Source organism: Neofelis nebulosa, chromosome 8 (assembly GCF_028018385.1).
Source record: "Neofelis nebulosa isolate mNeoNeb1 chromosome 8, mNeoNeb1.pri, whole genome shotgun sequence".
NCBI lineage: Eukaryota > Metazoa > Chordata > Mammalia > Carnivora > Felidae > Neofelis > Neofelis nebulosa.
Window position 1 is genome coordinate 31,823,938 of NC_080789.1, and position 14,291 is coordinate 31,838,228.

Consider the following 14,291-nt stretch of genomic DNA (forward strand, 5'->3'; position numbering starts at 1 on the left):
CAGCACAGAGCCCAACGCAGGGCTTGAACTCTCAAACGGTGAGATCATGACCTGAGCTGAAGTCGGGCGCTCAACCGACTGAGCCACCCAGGCGCCCCAATGAGTCTTAAGGGGTTTCAGGAGAGAGGTCAAGAGGGAAATAAAAAAAAAAGAAAAAAAAATTGCTTAGGCAAACCATTCCCAGTCCTGGCTGCAAATTAGGATACCTATGTACTTTCAAAAAGTCACATAACCTCAACACCACCTCACTCTATCAAAATAGAATCTATAGAAACATGATCTGGGAAAATGTTTTTATAAGGTTTCAAAGGAGGTTCTGATGTAGAACCAAGGTTGAAATTCACTGGATTACCAAGAGCATATAAAAATAGAGTAGGTAGTATTTGCTCTTATATAGCTCATTTTTTTTTAATTTCAAATAAATCTATATCATTTATTTTTATGTATTTTTAATTTTTTAAAGTTTTTATTTTTTTAATTCTTTTTTTTTTTTAATATTTATTTTTGAGAGAGAGAGAGAGAGAAAGAGCCTGAGCAGGGGAGGGGCAGAGAAAGAGGGAGACGCAGAATCCAAAGCAGGCCCCAGGCTCTGAGCTATCAGCACAGAGCCCGAAGCAGGGCTGGAACTAATGGACCATGAGATCATGACCTGAGCCGAAGTCAGATGCTTAACTGACTGGGCCACTCAGGCTCCTCAAATCTATACCATTTATTATAGGGATCAGACAGTTACTTAGAAAAACTAAGTTACTAAGAACCTGAAAAAATTAATTATAAAGTGAGAATTTAAGGAAAGAACAAAGAAACTGGTAGTTTAGATAAACAAAATTCAGTGAAGTATTTACAATGTTATTGACATCAGCTCCAATCGTAGAAAGAAAATATGTTGGGGCGCCTGGGTGGCTCAGTCGGTTAAGCGTCTGACTTTGGCTCAAATCATAATCTCATGGCTCATGGATTCAAACCCCACATTGGGTTCTGTACTGACAGCTCAGAGCCTGGAGTCTGCTTCAGATTCTGTGGTCTCCCTCTCTCTCTCTGCACTTACCCCTTTCACACTCTACCTTCTGTATCAAAAATAAACATTAAAAAAAATTTTTTTTAATAAAAGAAAAGAAAGAGGTTACCTACTTGGATGAAAGACAAGGCAAATTAATACCCACAGAAATCAGGTTCTTAAAATTATGGCAAGGAGATACTGTCATCAACGCAGACTTCAGACACTAGAGTAAGGCAGCCCTACTTTCTCAAAGAACTAAGGTAGCAATTAGATATCCTACAACAAAGCTAATAAAATGAAAGACAAAATTTCTAAGCAGTTTCTTATAAGTTAACAGAGTTTTAAGATTTGAGAGAAGGAAATAACCATTACTAAAGTAAATTTAAATTTGAAAACAAAAAGGGTTGGAAAACAAGACAAGGTATAAAAAGCAATGACATTTAAATGACTTTTAAAAAGCTATAGGATTTCAACAGACAGTCTTGCTATTATGAGTATGCTATCCAAACCAACAATAGCATGAATCTAGCAGTCTATCTTTAATTCAATGTAAATGAGAACTGACAAGTACTAGGCAACTTTGTACCTAATAATTCCTTTTCCACCAACAATGAAGCTAAGCAATCTCACACTGGTGGCCCTGGCATCTATGTTGCTTTCCAGTATTTCCTATCTACAAAATTATCTGTCAATTCATCTAAAGAGATAAACTTAAAAACACCTGAAAACTCATAAACACTCTTTAAACATTTCCATATTGACAACATCAAAGTTGAACTACAGGTCCATGATTTTTTTCTCGCATGAATAATTTCAAAGATTTGGACTTAGATAAAAATGAAATCAAAACAAACCTTACAGAATTCTGGTGTTCCTTGACAAAAATCTATCCTTGTCTTGTAAAGATGTTTATGGAAACTGCAATTCCATTTGTAAAAATTTTATCTTTGTGAATTGAAATTTTTTTTTAAACACTGGTAACCATCAAAACAAAAAAACCACAATTCTTCGTTTAACACAACATGTGTGTCACCTTCTCAGACCACTGCATAATTTATAATCTTACTCTGGTTAAGCAAGAAAAGCCTTCAGACTCAATGTTTTATTTATTTTTTTAAAGTAATTTTAAAATGTTATGAATCCCTATTTATGTGCTCAACTGTTCCAAGGTTTTAAATATCTAGATACTTGTTACCCCAAATTTTTACCTCTAGTCCCAATATCCCTTATCTCCAGTCTTATGAATCTATCTGTGTATGTGTAACAATGACAAAAAAGGACTCTTGATATCCCTCCATATGTGCCATTTCATCTATCAAATCTATGAAGAACACAACTAAAAAACAAAGAAAAAGCTAGGATGCCTCTAAATACCAAATTCAATGTTTCTAACTTTATGTACTTTTTCAAGTACTTTACGTACATAGAGGGGAGGGGCAAAGAGAGGAAGAGAAAGAATCCCAAGTAAACTGGTTTACCTATTTTCTTAGCCCATGGCTAATTAGAAACAGCAATTTTGAGAATATTGTAAAGAAGTCATACTAATGGGAAGTATCAGCAATTATCTCAAGAAAGGCAAAGAGTGACAACTGACAATGAAGGGAAAAATTATTTTAACACTGAGTACTTGTACCTGGCAAAGCTATACTTCACCAAATTGATTATCAGTACCACCCAACAACTCTGCTATATCAAAATAAATTCCTTAAATGTCTAAGTAGCTCTAACATATAATCCAACTCAAAATAAGACAGCATCGAGCACTATAGTTTTCAAGTCACCTGGAATGAACAAACCTCTTACTTTTATTTTCCCAAATATAATTCAAGTTTTAAAAACAAGCTATCCAAATAGTTTTATTAATTAATAATGCTTACCTGGCTGAACATGAGTAGCCTGTAAGAAGTATTTCAAAGCTCTCTCAAAGTTCTTTTCATTTTCCAGAGCATGACCCACATTATTCCATAATTTGGCATTATTTTTATTTACCTTAAATACATAAGCATAGATAGAAATTAGTTACAATTAAGAAAATACAACTCCAATTAACACAGATATTTATCTGGTATACCATTAGGAATGGAGTATTCTACAGAGATATCCATGAATGGGTGAAGGTGGTCAAAGATACAAACTTTCAGTTACAAGATAAATAAGTTCTATGGATGCAAGGTATAGCATGATGATTATAGTTAACAATGTTGTATATTTGAAAGTTTCTGAGAGTAGACCTTCAAAATTCTCATCAAAAGAGAAAAACTGTAAATATGTGACAGAAGTTTACTTGTTGCAGTAATTATTTTGTAATATATCCATAAATTACATTGTACACCTTAAACTAATACAAAGTTATATGTCAATTATACCTCAATAAAACTTGAAAAAGTAATTGAGACTCTCTCCCAAAAAAGAAAAACTTGTGGATCTATATCTATATCTATATCTAAATATATATATCTCCAATCAACACAGATATTTGTTTGGTGTATCATTAGAAATGGAGTGTTTGACAGAGGTGTCCCTGGAGAGGAGAAATGAGCAAAATGAACACGGCTTCACCAAATTTACTCTCCTTCCTTTTAACATCAACATACTAAAACCATAGCAGTCTGATTTCATCTGTTTTATATATTAGAATTTTACTAAAACTTTTATTTGATCAAAGCAGCTTGGAGTGCTGGCTGACTCAGTCAGTAGAGAATGTGACTCTTAATCTCAGGGCCGTGAATTCAAGTCCCACATTGGACACAGACCTTACTAAAAAGAAAACCAAAAAACAAGCTACAATGTTGTTTGAAAGCTGCTCTATTTATATTCTTTTGGAAGAGAAGGTATTTGAACATGAGAATATATTTAACACTTCACTATTTATTTTTTAGGCTTATTATAAAGCTGTTTACGTGGTCTATTATGGTAATGGGAGCCCTGGGATTGAAGTTCTAAGTTGATCTGTGCTTTCAGAGTTCACTGATGGGCATGGTGTTCCTGCAGGAAGAGGATGGTAGCTGGCCAAGGAACTAGCTTCAGTGACTAGGACTGTGGCTTTGAGATTGTCCTAGGAGTAAGGATAAGCAAAAATCTTGAAAATTATGGGGCTCCACTGGTATTTTAGGAGTGCAGATTAAGAGGAATGGTAATGAGGTCTCTTCTATTTATAAACTTCTGAGCTAGAGGAAAGAGTGGAGCTACTGAGACTAAATGATAGTCATGTGATCTTAAACTGATGTCAAATCAAGAAATGACATTGACTACTGGAATGAAGCAGTATTCTAGTAAAGCCAGGCAATGGGGAGTACAGAAATAGTCAAAAAGAATTTAAGAATTTACAGATTTGAAGAGAAGCACCTGAAAAACAAAATCATTGGTTTTAACTTTTACAGAAACCAAATTTTATGATTTTTAAAAAGACCTTATTCCTAGATGTTGTCCATTCTACAGAAATGCTTTATCACTCCTTCCTGCCAGTGCGTATCTTAACTACCATACTGTAACCACCGGTTATCTTCGACATAGTAAGGTGCCATTTTTGTTATGTATTTTATTTCACTGAATCTAAGATGCCATCATTTCTAAGACTCACCATTAAGAAAAAAATAAGCCACTAAGGGTGCCTGGGTGGCTCGGTGGGTTAAGCATCCGACTTTGGCTCAGGTAATGATCTCACGGCTGGCGAGTTCAAGCCCTGCGTCAGGCTCTGTGCTGACAGCTCAGAGCCTGGAGCCTGCTTTGGATTCTGTGTCTCCCTCTCTCCCTGCCCCTCCCCTGCTCCAGCTCTGTCTCTCTCAAAAATAAATAAACATTTAAAAAAAAATTAAAAAAAAAAAAAAGAAAAAAGAAAAAAATAAGCCACTAATTGTTAAGATGCCTCTCACTCTAAGATTTATTCTGATTTTAGAGATGTTAAAAGGTAAAAATAAAAAAAAAAGAAAAAAGAAAAAGTGTACCTTTAGAACTAGTGAACTATATATAGTATTCTTAAATTTTTTTTTTTTTAATGTTTATTTATATTTGAGAAAGAGAGATAGAGCCTGAGCAGGGGAGAGGTAAAGAGGGAGACACAGAATCCGAAGCAGGCTCCAAGCTCTGAGCTATCAGCACAGAGCCTGATGCAGCGCTCGAACTCATAAGCTGTGAGATCATGACCAGAGCCGAAGTCCAATGCTTAACCAACTGAGCCACCCAGGCTCCCCTACAGTATTCTTAAACATTCTATTATCATTTGAGCTTCTAACAACTATATAGTATTTAGAAAATTATTCATATATGCTGTAGACATACAACTAAGTACTATTCAGAGCCCTGGTTATGGTATATATTATATAAAGAACAAATTTTTATTAATCTTTTGGTGAAGTACTTAAAATTGACAGTTAAATGTCTAATGAAATGTAAAAACATCTTAAACATGACTATAAGAAATCATTAATGACATACTTTCCTGTCATTCTGGGTAATACTTTACCTTCAAGGCTGACATAAACAATGTATATTCGGACTCCCAATCCCAATTTCTGTGGAGTGTTTTTAAGGCATGAGTGAATATCACCATAGACAGACAAACCCAGGATAACTTTTTTAATACACTGTTTAAGAGAAAAAAGCAGAACAAAAACAATATTATCTATATCACCAGAAGCATTTTACCTTTTACAATAGAGGTAAGAAATATGTTAAATATCCCCAAATATCATGTTTGAGTTTATTTTAAGGAATGAGGATCCTTCTAACAATCATCCAACTTCAAAGGCAACACCAAAAAATTAAATATTATGCACACTGCCTTCTACTTCAGTCTTATATTAAATATTCCACTATTGGTCTCTATTTCAAAAAGTCTGCTTAAGTTTAATGACAAAAAACCCGATAAACCAATTTTTAAGTATGACTTTCTTTTTGGGGCTTTTACTTACAACTTGAACATTCTTAATTGTGTTTATCAAGGGTCAATTTTATCATTGGCTGTATTTTAAAAAATTTTGGCTTACCCAGACTGCATCTATACCACAGATTATCATGACATTCTTTGAATATTTTTACATTCTAAAGCTAGAGTTATTTATGACAAGTCATAGTAAAACTAACTCTTTATATAATAGATACAATATAGCTTATATAGCTTTAGGCTAATTATTTGGGAAACAATTCCTCATGTATAAAAAGGTTACACTTCAATAATCCCTATGATCACATTCATTACTAATGTTCTCTGAGTCTATTTTTTTGTCTCAGTAACACAGTTCAACTTCTTTCATTTTGACAGATCCACTTAATCAGGATAAGAGTGCATGGATCAGAAAGAAAATGGACACTGAAGGCAGTGAGATGTAAATGTGAATCAAGAGTCTACTATTTACTAGCTGTGTGATCTTGAGGTAATCTGGTTCAGTAACCTGTATGAGCTTCAATTTTCAAATGTGCACACCAGACTTAAGGAAAGTTAGATTAAATGAGAAAACAAATCTAAAAGGTCTATCATGGCTCCTGGCACCTGGGAAGCACTCAAAAACTGGTAGTAATTATAACTGGATAAATGGGTAGAAGTTAAGAGAAAAGGCTTGGTAGATGTTAGCAAAAATTGTAGACATGGATGAGATCATCCAAAGAGAATATGCATTGTGACAAAAACGGCTGTGAATAAAACTCTGAGAAATAAATATTTAAAGAGCAGTTACAGCAATAAGAATCTGAGAAGAGTCTGAACAGAGATGAAGAGACATGGAAGAGAATTAGGAGAGACACTTTTTACAGATGCCCAGGAAATAAATTTTAAATACAAGCACTGACTGGATTTAGTTACTAGAACGCAACGATAATAGAGAGAAGTCAGAATTCTGTGTGTTGAAGGATGACTAGAAAGTGAGAAAGCAGAGTCGGTGACCATTTCTCGCATATATACAATGTGAATATTCTGTTCCTTAATTGTTAGTTTGAGGCCTCTAGGACATGGTAGTTATGATGAAGATAGTGATATCAAATTACAGACTGCTTACTATATGCATTTTACATATATTAAATCAACATGACTCACTTAAATAAGAAGCCTGTATCTTAGTTCACTGCATGTGGAAGTGGCAATGGTAATTTGTAACTTTAGTCTCAATAATATCCTTGTTTTCATTTGGGTCTAACTCAAAGTGTGTTAGGTTTCAGGCTTACAACAAAATTATATAAATAAGAGAAAGAACATAGGGTGAGGTGTGTGCCATGGAGCTTTCTTAACTTCAATTACAGAAATATGAGGAAACGATCAAGATGGAAAATAAAAAGGTATAAAAATATGACTTATAAAACTAAACACTTTAAATACTTAAATGTATCACACTTAATTCTATAGTTTGTAAGCATTAAATGAACTAACATTTTAATTCACCTTTTGTTTGATATTTTCTGCCATCCATGGGCTACCAAAATACAGAACCCCATGCTAGGAACATATAATACTCGCTCAGCAACAACAAATCCCACTGGGAAGAAAAGGTTTGATGCAGGAATAAATGGTAATGCCATTAGACAAAGTGCCTACAAAGAAAAATAAGACATTTTATTTAAAAAATATGTGGACATTCAATAGCAAAATCCAAATATTTTATCATTTAACTTGAATGATAAATGACCATTAATTTGAATGGTTCACTGTACTGGTGGACCATTTTTAATAATACTCTAAACAATACTAGTTTAAACATAAGGAAGGCAATTTAGGGATAGTAATAACAGACATCAGGATTATGTCACCAAAGTGAGATCAAGCTAGAACTTATAACCGGAGATCATCCAATTAAATAAAAAAACTTTGGGGGGAATATATATAAATAAGACAATTTTTATACATCCAACTAAAGTACGTGTGGTAAAAATAAACTGATAAAGATGTTAACAGGTTTTAACAAAAGAAAACCAATCATACAAATTTTTATAATTTTACTACTGTAACTATTCAAATATTGGAAATTGAGGAAATGACATAAGGTATACTTCGGACAAGACAGTAGACTACTACTTCTGTACCCCAGCATTACTTGCATAACATTCTGATGGATCATATACATTTAACAGTGGCTTAGTATATACACAAAAATTAAACTGCCCCATTAAATAGTAGTCCTTTATTCTACAAGAATTTCTAAAATTCTAACACCGTACATTGACATAAAACATCATAAAAATGCTTAATTTGTTTTTGCCATTTTGAAAATGAGTTAACATAAGATTGCTAGATTATAAAGCCATTAAAAAGATAGGATACAAACAGCTCACACACAAATAACTTGTGAAAAGAAGTTGGTTGTTATTGACACCTGTTTCTATGGATATCTGCTTCCACAATTTGTTACCCTAATTTGTTTTATAGTATCTAACTGAATAACTGCAAATTGTTCCTTCAGCTTCAGAAGTTTGAGTCTTCTAACAGTTTGAGAGGAAAGATTGTTTTTCCTTTATTATATTTTATTAGTAAAATATAGATACAGAGATGTGTATTTCTCCATCACAAATTAATGACTTGTAATGAGGAAATAACTCTAAAGCACTACCAAAGTTCTCAGTATCATGCTAATTTATAGATCTAAAATTTTAGTGTTTTCTTTTTGATCAAAAAGGTAAAACATTCAGAGTACATAATTCACTTTCCATTTCCCAAGAGTGGTTGATAAAAATAACCAGCTAGCTGCAAAAGAGACATTCCAAAATATGTAGTCCTTTTCTAAAAACAAAAAAGCAAACATTTTTTTTAATAATTCATGGCTTCCTTATAGCAATTTTATTTAAAAGAATTAAAAGTGTTAAATTCATTCAAAGATGCATTGGTTATGATGCATAAGCTGCATACACAAAAAACAATCTCACAAAAAACCTACCGGTTCCTAGATAAGGAATGCCTCTAATTAACTTAATGAAAAGTTCTAATATGTTCTCTACTGGTATATGCTAACCTAGGTAACTATGGCTACCATAAGTTCCTTCTTCAGTAATATAAAACTCTCTTTAAAACAACAGGTGTTAGGAGTGCCTTGCTGGCTCAGATGGTTAAGTATCTGACTTCAGCTCAGGTGATGATTTCATGGTTTGTTGGTTCGAGCCCCATGTCAGGCTCTGTGCTGACAGCCCAGAACCTGGAGTCTGCTTTTGATTCTGTGTCTCTCTCTCTGCCCCTCCCCCACTTGCACTCTGTCAAAAATAACATTAAAAAAACAACAACAACAGAAAAGAAAAGGCGGTAGTGGAAAGCTCACAGAGTTTGGACAAATCTCTTTCACTTCTTATTTCTTATGTAACATAATAAGGTAAACCACTCAATCATCTTGCCAATCAGTGTTTCTTCATAAAAAGGGATTAATAACTGCTTATATTGTTGATACATATGGCATTTTATTTAGTAAGTGCTTATCATGGTATCTGGTACTTGGCATGTACTCCTTTGATCTACTCAGTCCCTTCCATAGATCTTCAGAAAATATCACCATAAAAAATAACCTGTTTAGTACTCTCTTAAGGCAGTACTTAAGGTCACAATTGTTCTTTTGTACACATAAAATAAAATTTATGTAAATCTATGCTTACTTCACTGGCATGATCCTCTTTTTATTTTTTATTCAGCTTACATTACATAAATCATTACTTTATTTGCCCAAATTTTAAATTCACCCAACCTTCCTTATTTTTCCTTTCTTTTAGCAGAACCTCAGCTTTGGATGTGTTCTACCATATATCTGCTTTGTATTTACCTGAGCAACAAAGCACTACTAGAGACAGTCCCAAAGCAGAACAGATTAGTATCATCAAAAATTCATGGTCAACTTCAAAATGATTCTTAAGACTGCGCAGAATTTCTAGGTTTCTTTGGTAGGCTCATTCCCACTCTCCTAGATTTTAAATCTTGATTACTTTACTCAAACTTCTGATCCATGACATTTTCAGCAGGTGACTATACTTCCAAACATACAGAGAAAACTACACTCATAAAACAAGAATTCCTTCAATTCCCTGCTCCTATACCAACCAACATCCACATTCACGTGTATTTCCATCCATTCTGAGATATAAGAGGCATCTCCATCTGTCTCAGGCCAAACCTGAGCTGTATCTACATGGCCCTTGCTCCGCACAAATCTCACAATTAGCCATCCCTTCATTTACTCAGCCACTTTCTAATCAACTGTATCGCTCCTATCCATATTTAAATATGCCCTTGTCTCCCCAATCGTAAACATGTCCTTTGACAACATATATTTACTTTACCATTCATTATGTACTTCAGGTGTAAATCAAGTTCCCACACTCTTACGAAAGCACTTTTATAGTGGGGGTATGAAGTAGCTCGTTTTAACCCCACTTAATCAACAGTTCAAATCAATGAGTATGTTTTTGCAAATCAACACATTATTGACATCCCCTGCTTCTAAAAGTCAGCCAACTGAGTACTCCAATCAAAGTGATTCTCCTACTTCTGAAGGTACACCAAACCTAGATCTTCATGCTTCCTCCAAGCTCTACATGAGATCAGTCTGTGATACTTGAAGTCGGCATAGTATTCTCTCACTTAGCTAGTAATAAATTCAAGTTTGCTCATCCTTTGAAATATTCAAAGTTGAGTTACCCTATGGGTTGGTTATCTACACTAGCAATCTTCACGTCCTCATCTCCTAATCAAATTTTTCCACAGAAATAAATTTCATTTAAGTAATTAATACACCAAAAGAGGTAAAATATGACTGATCTCACGTTTCTGCTTCACAGCATCTGTTAGTGATAACCATTCCAACTTCCTTAAAACATTTACTTACCTTCTGTCCACTTGGTCTAGCTCCTACTTAGGTTCATTCTCTTCTACACAGTATCTAAATACAGAAGGTCTTTTTTTTAATTTATTTTATTTTATTTTTATTATTTTCTCAAGTTAATATACAGTGTGGTCATGGCTTCAGGAGTAGAACCTGGTGATTCATCTCTTACATCTGACACCCTGTGCTCATCTCGAAAAGTGCCCTCCTTAATGCCTGTCACCCATTTAACACACTCCTCACCAACCTTCAGTTTGTTCTCTGTATTTAAGAGTCTCTTATGGTTTGCCACCCTCTCTGTTTTTATCTTATTTTTCCTTCCCTTCTCCTATGTTCATCTGTTGAGGTCCTCAAATTCTACATATAAGTGAAATCATAGGAGATCTTTCTCTGACTGACTTATTTTAAGCAGGCTCTGCACTCAGTGTGGAGCACAGCGTGGGGCTTGAACTCAGGATCCTGAGAACAAAATCTGTATTGAGATCCAGAGTCAGATGCTTAACCAACTAAGGCACCTAGGCACCCCCAAATATAGAAGTTTTTTAAAGACCTACTTGTAAGTTTCTTTTCACTCTATCTAGCCCCTTCAACTATCTACTGAGGAAGAATTAAGACCAAATACTCCAAGGCATTAATTATGTGTATGAATTATCTTCTATTCCATGCATCTACAATGGTAAGAGCTGATTACTATCTTTGAGAACAGTGACAAAACCCCAGGTGAGAAACCTCTAAAATCGCCATAGACTTTCTTAATCATATCCTGGTTTCAATTACTATCTCTATGCCAATACTGCAATCAATTTTTTATGTGTAGCTTAGGCGTCTCCTCTGAACTCCAGGCACCAGGTGCTATTCAAATTCCCCACTAGGATCAAACTCAACAGATCAAAAAATAATAGTAAATATGATCTTTCTCCCAAACCCTATATTCTTTCAATTGTCTCTATATATCAGAGATTAGCTTCAAATTTTTCCAAAATGCCAATTCCCTGGTAATCGGGGCCTTGTATTTATCATATCCTCAGTGCCTAAAATGCTGCCTGGTACACAGATCACAACAAAAAACTTTTAGTGAATGACTAAATTAATCTAGTGACTGCAGCCAGGTATGATGTATTTGTAAAGTATTAAAAACACTTTCTGGCATGTAGCAAATGCTCAAGAAAATGTTAAAGATTATTATTGCCTTCAATAACTTAAAGGAAAACAAAACTGTTAGAAGTGACAGCAAAGTAAGAAAATTACAAAGAAATACATCCCTGAATAACAAGACTTTGTACATAATCAGAGTCCTCTGAACATAGTAAAAAATAACTCATAGAATAATGAAGTCTTACTAATGAGAACTAAAGAGCTAATATGTTTCTAGCTGTCTACCTTACATGACATTCTTCTCTGTGTCAAGAAAACAAAGTATATAATATGATCCATTTCCTCAAAAAAAGTGTATAATCTACTTGGATAAAGAAGTGGAAGATAATGATGCCAAAAGGGATGCTTCATGATTTCAGAGTTCCTACCAAATAGGGAAATTTATAACCAGTTTTTATTTTACATGCTGAATATATATGCCTGCATATGAAATTCTGATATATATATATATATATATATATATATATGTATGTAACCTAAAATAAATTAATAAATTAGGGTGATGTTGAATAAACAAAAATACTGTTTCTAAGAAGATGCTTTGACAAATTAAAGGTGGTCTTTAAATCAACTGAATGTTGTATCAATTGAAAAATTAAGAAAGTTTTCTTACCATTAAAACAGTCTTGGAGGAATCACCAGGGTATCTGAGACTGAATACCCCCAAAGCCCCCAAAAAGCAAAAGAAAATAAATGTGGCAAGATTTCGAATATCTAGAAATGATTCTATAAGTGGTATTGTTCCCATGGTCCAATCACAGCACAGTTCCGAAGGATTTAATAGAAGCCAAGCATTCAAGGGAAGGAGGTAGTTAAAAGTTAGCTGCCTTGTAGGAGTTGGGCTTACAGCAGCTGGGTTATCAAATCTGTAAAAAGATTTAAAAAAAGTTATTTCATCTAAAACACGTTTCAAACACAAAATTAATATGTAACATATAAATAAAATACCAAAAAAGCAGTATTTCATATGTAATCTCACTTAAAATGACAAAGTATTTTTTATGAATACCTCAGTCCTCACTGGAGTTCAAAATGTCCAACCCTTATGAAATATCTAGTTGAGAATCTATGAAGAATGGTTGGAAGGGCAACTAGATCAGACATGTGTACCCTGCAGAAGTGCTTTCATTAAATTATAACCTGATTAAAAGTAAAAAGAACATTTTAATAGACTCGTTGTAGGTGCTGTACGAGTGCTTCTGAGAACACTAACCAATATTTTCTTCTGCATGAGATGCTTCTTCCAGCACTAAATGCTAATAAAAATTATGCTTCCTAGAAAGAAAGGTTTTCTTTTGTCATGGACAGAAAAAACTGTATCACCCATGAGCTTTTCCTCTTTGCTTAGACTTTTAGGAAGCTGAAACCAAATTTCCAGTATAGAATAGTAGCTGTATTTCCCTATGTAACATTTTATTTGTGTTCTACTTTTTCTCCTACTATATACTAACATAAGCTTATACTTTTTTTCCAAGTTTTTATTTAAATTCTAGTTAACATACATGGTAAAACATATGTGGTTTCTGTGTAGAATTTAGTGATTCATCACTTATATATAACTTATATATAACATATATAACTTATATATATAAGTGCTATCCCAAGTGCCCTCCTTAATGCCCATCACCCATTTAGCCCATCCCCCACCCACCTCCCTCCATCAACCTTCAGTTTGTTCTCTATAGTTAAGAGTCTCTTACAGTTTGCTTATATCCTATTTTATATTTGTCCAGGCCATGATATATTATATGTATGTTTCATTAATTCAGTCTGCTTCTTGCAAACTAAGTCAAACCATAGTCAAATGATTTTTTAAGTATATTTCAAATGAATGGCTTCAGATACTCATTTCTTTAGGCTACCTTCAAACTTTTATTGGTTTTGTTAATATTAGTCTTTAAAAACCCAATTTCTCATTTTATAATGAATGAGTTAATTAAAAAAATCAACCTCTACCATTTATTTGGCTTGGTCTTCTTAAAAATTCAAATGGCTGGGAAACAGTAAATACTATTTAAACAAATAACATCATTTTTAAAACTTTCATATTTGAATGTCTACATATATGAAAAATAACAAATCATGAGTCAAGGCTTGAATTATCAAATAACGAACAGAACTGAACACAAGGCTGTCTTTTTTCCTATAATCCACTATTTGAAGTTCAGTTTTATAATTAATAGTTTTAGAATAGCTGACTTAATAACTGTACTATAGAAAAAGAACATGTGGCAAAGCATGTGAAACCATATTATAGTCAACTTCACTGATAATTTAATACAAGAAATTTATATATACACATACTTTTAAATGCTTATATTTGGAAAATATATATTTATATGTAATATAATCCATAT

At 33.6% G+C, this 14,291-nt stretch overlaps 1 protein-coding gene across 4 annotated transcripts in view; it reads right to left on the reverse strand.

Annotated features, from left to right (window-relative positions):
• TMTC3 (transmembrane O-mannosyltransferase targeting cadherins 3) overlaps window positions 1-14,291 on the reverse strand; it is a 59,865-nt gene that overhangs the window by 13,232 nt on the left and 32,342 nt on the right. For all 4 annotated transcript variants that reach the window (XR_009265489.1, XR_009265490.1, XR_009265488.1 and 1 more), the window contains exons 7-10: window positions 12,548-12,800; window positions 7,371-7,519; window positions 5,463-5,583; window positions 2,878-2,989 (exon numbers count right to left, since the gene is read on the reverse strand). Coding sequence is in view for 1 of the 4 variants with exons in the window: in XM_058741848.1 (XP_058597831.1) it covers window positions 2,878-2,989; window positions 5,463-5,583; window positions 7,371-7,519; window positions 12,548-12,800 (635 nt within the window). In the remaining 3 variants the exon portion in view is untranslated. The remainder of the gene's footprint in view (window positions 1-2,877; window positions 2,990-5,462; window positions 5,584-7,370; window positions 7,520-12,547; window positions 12,801-14,291) is intronic.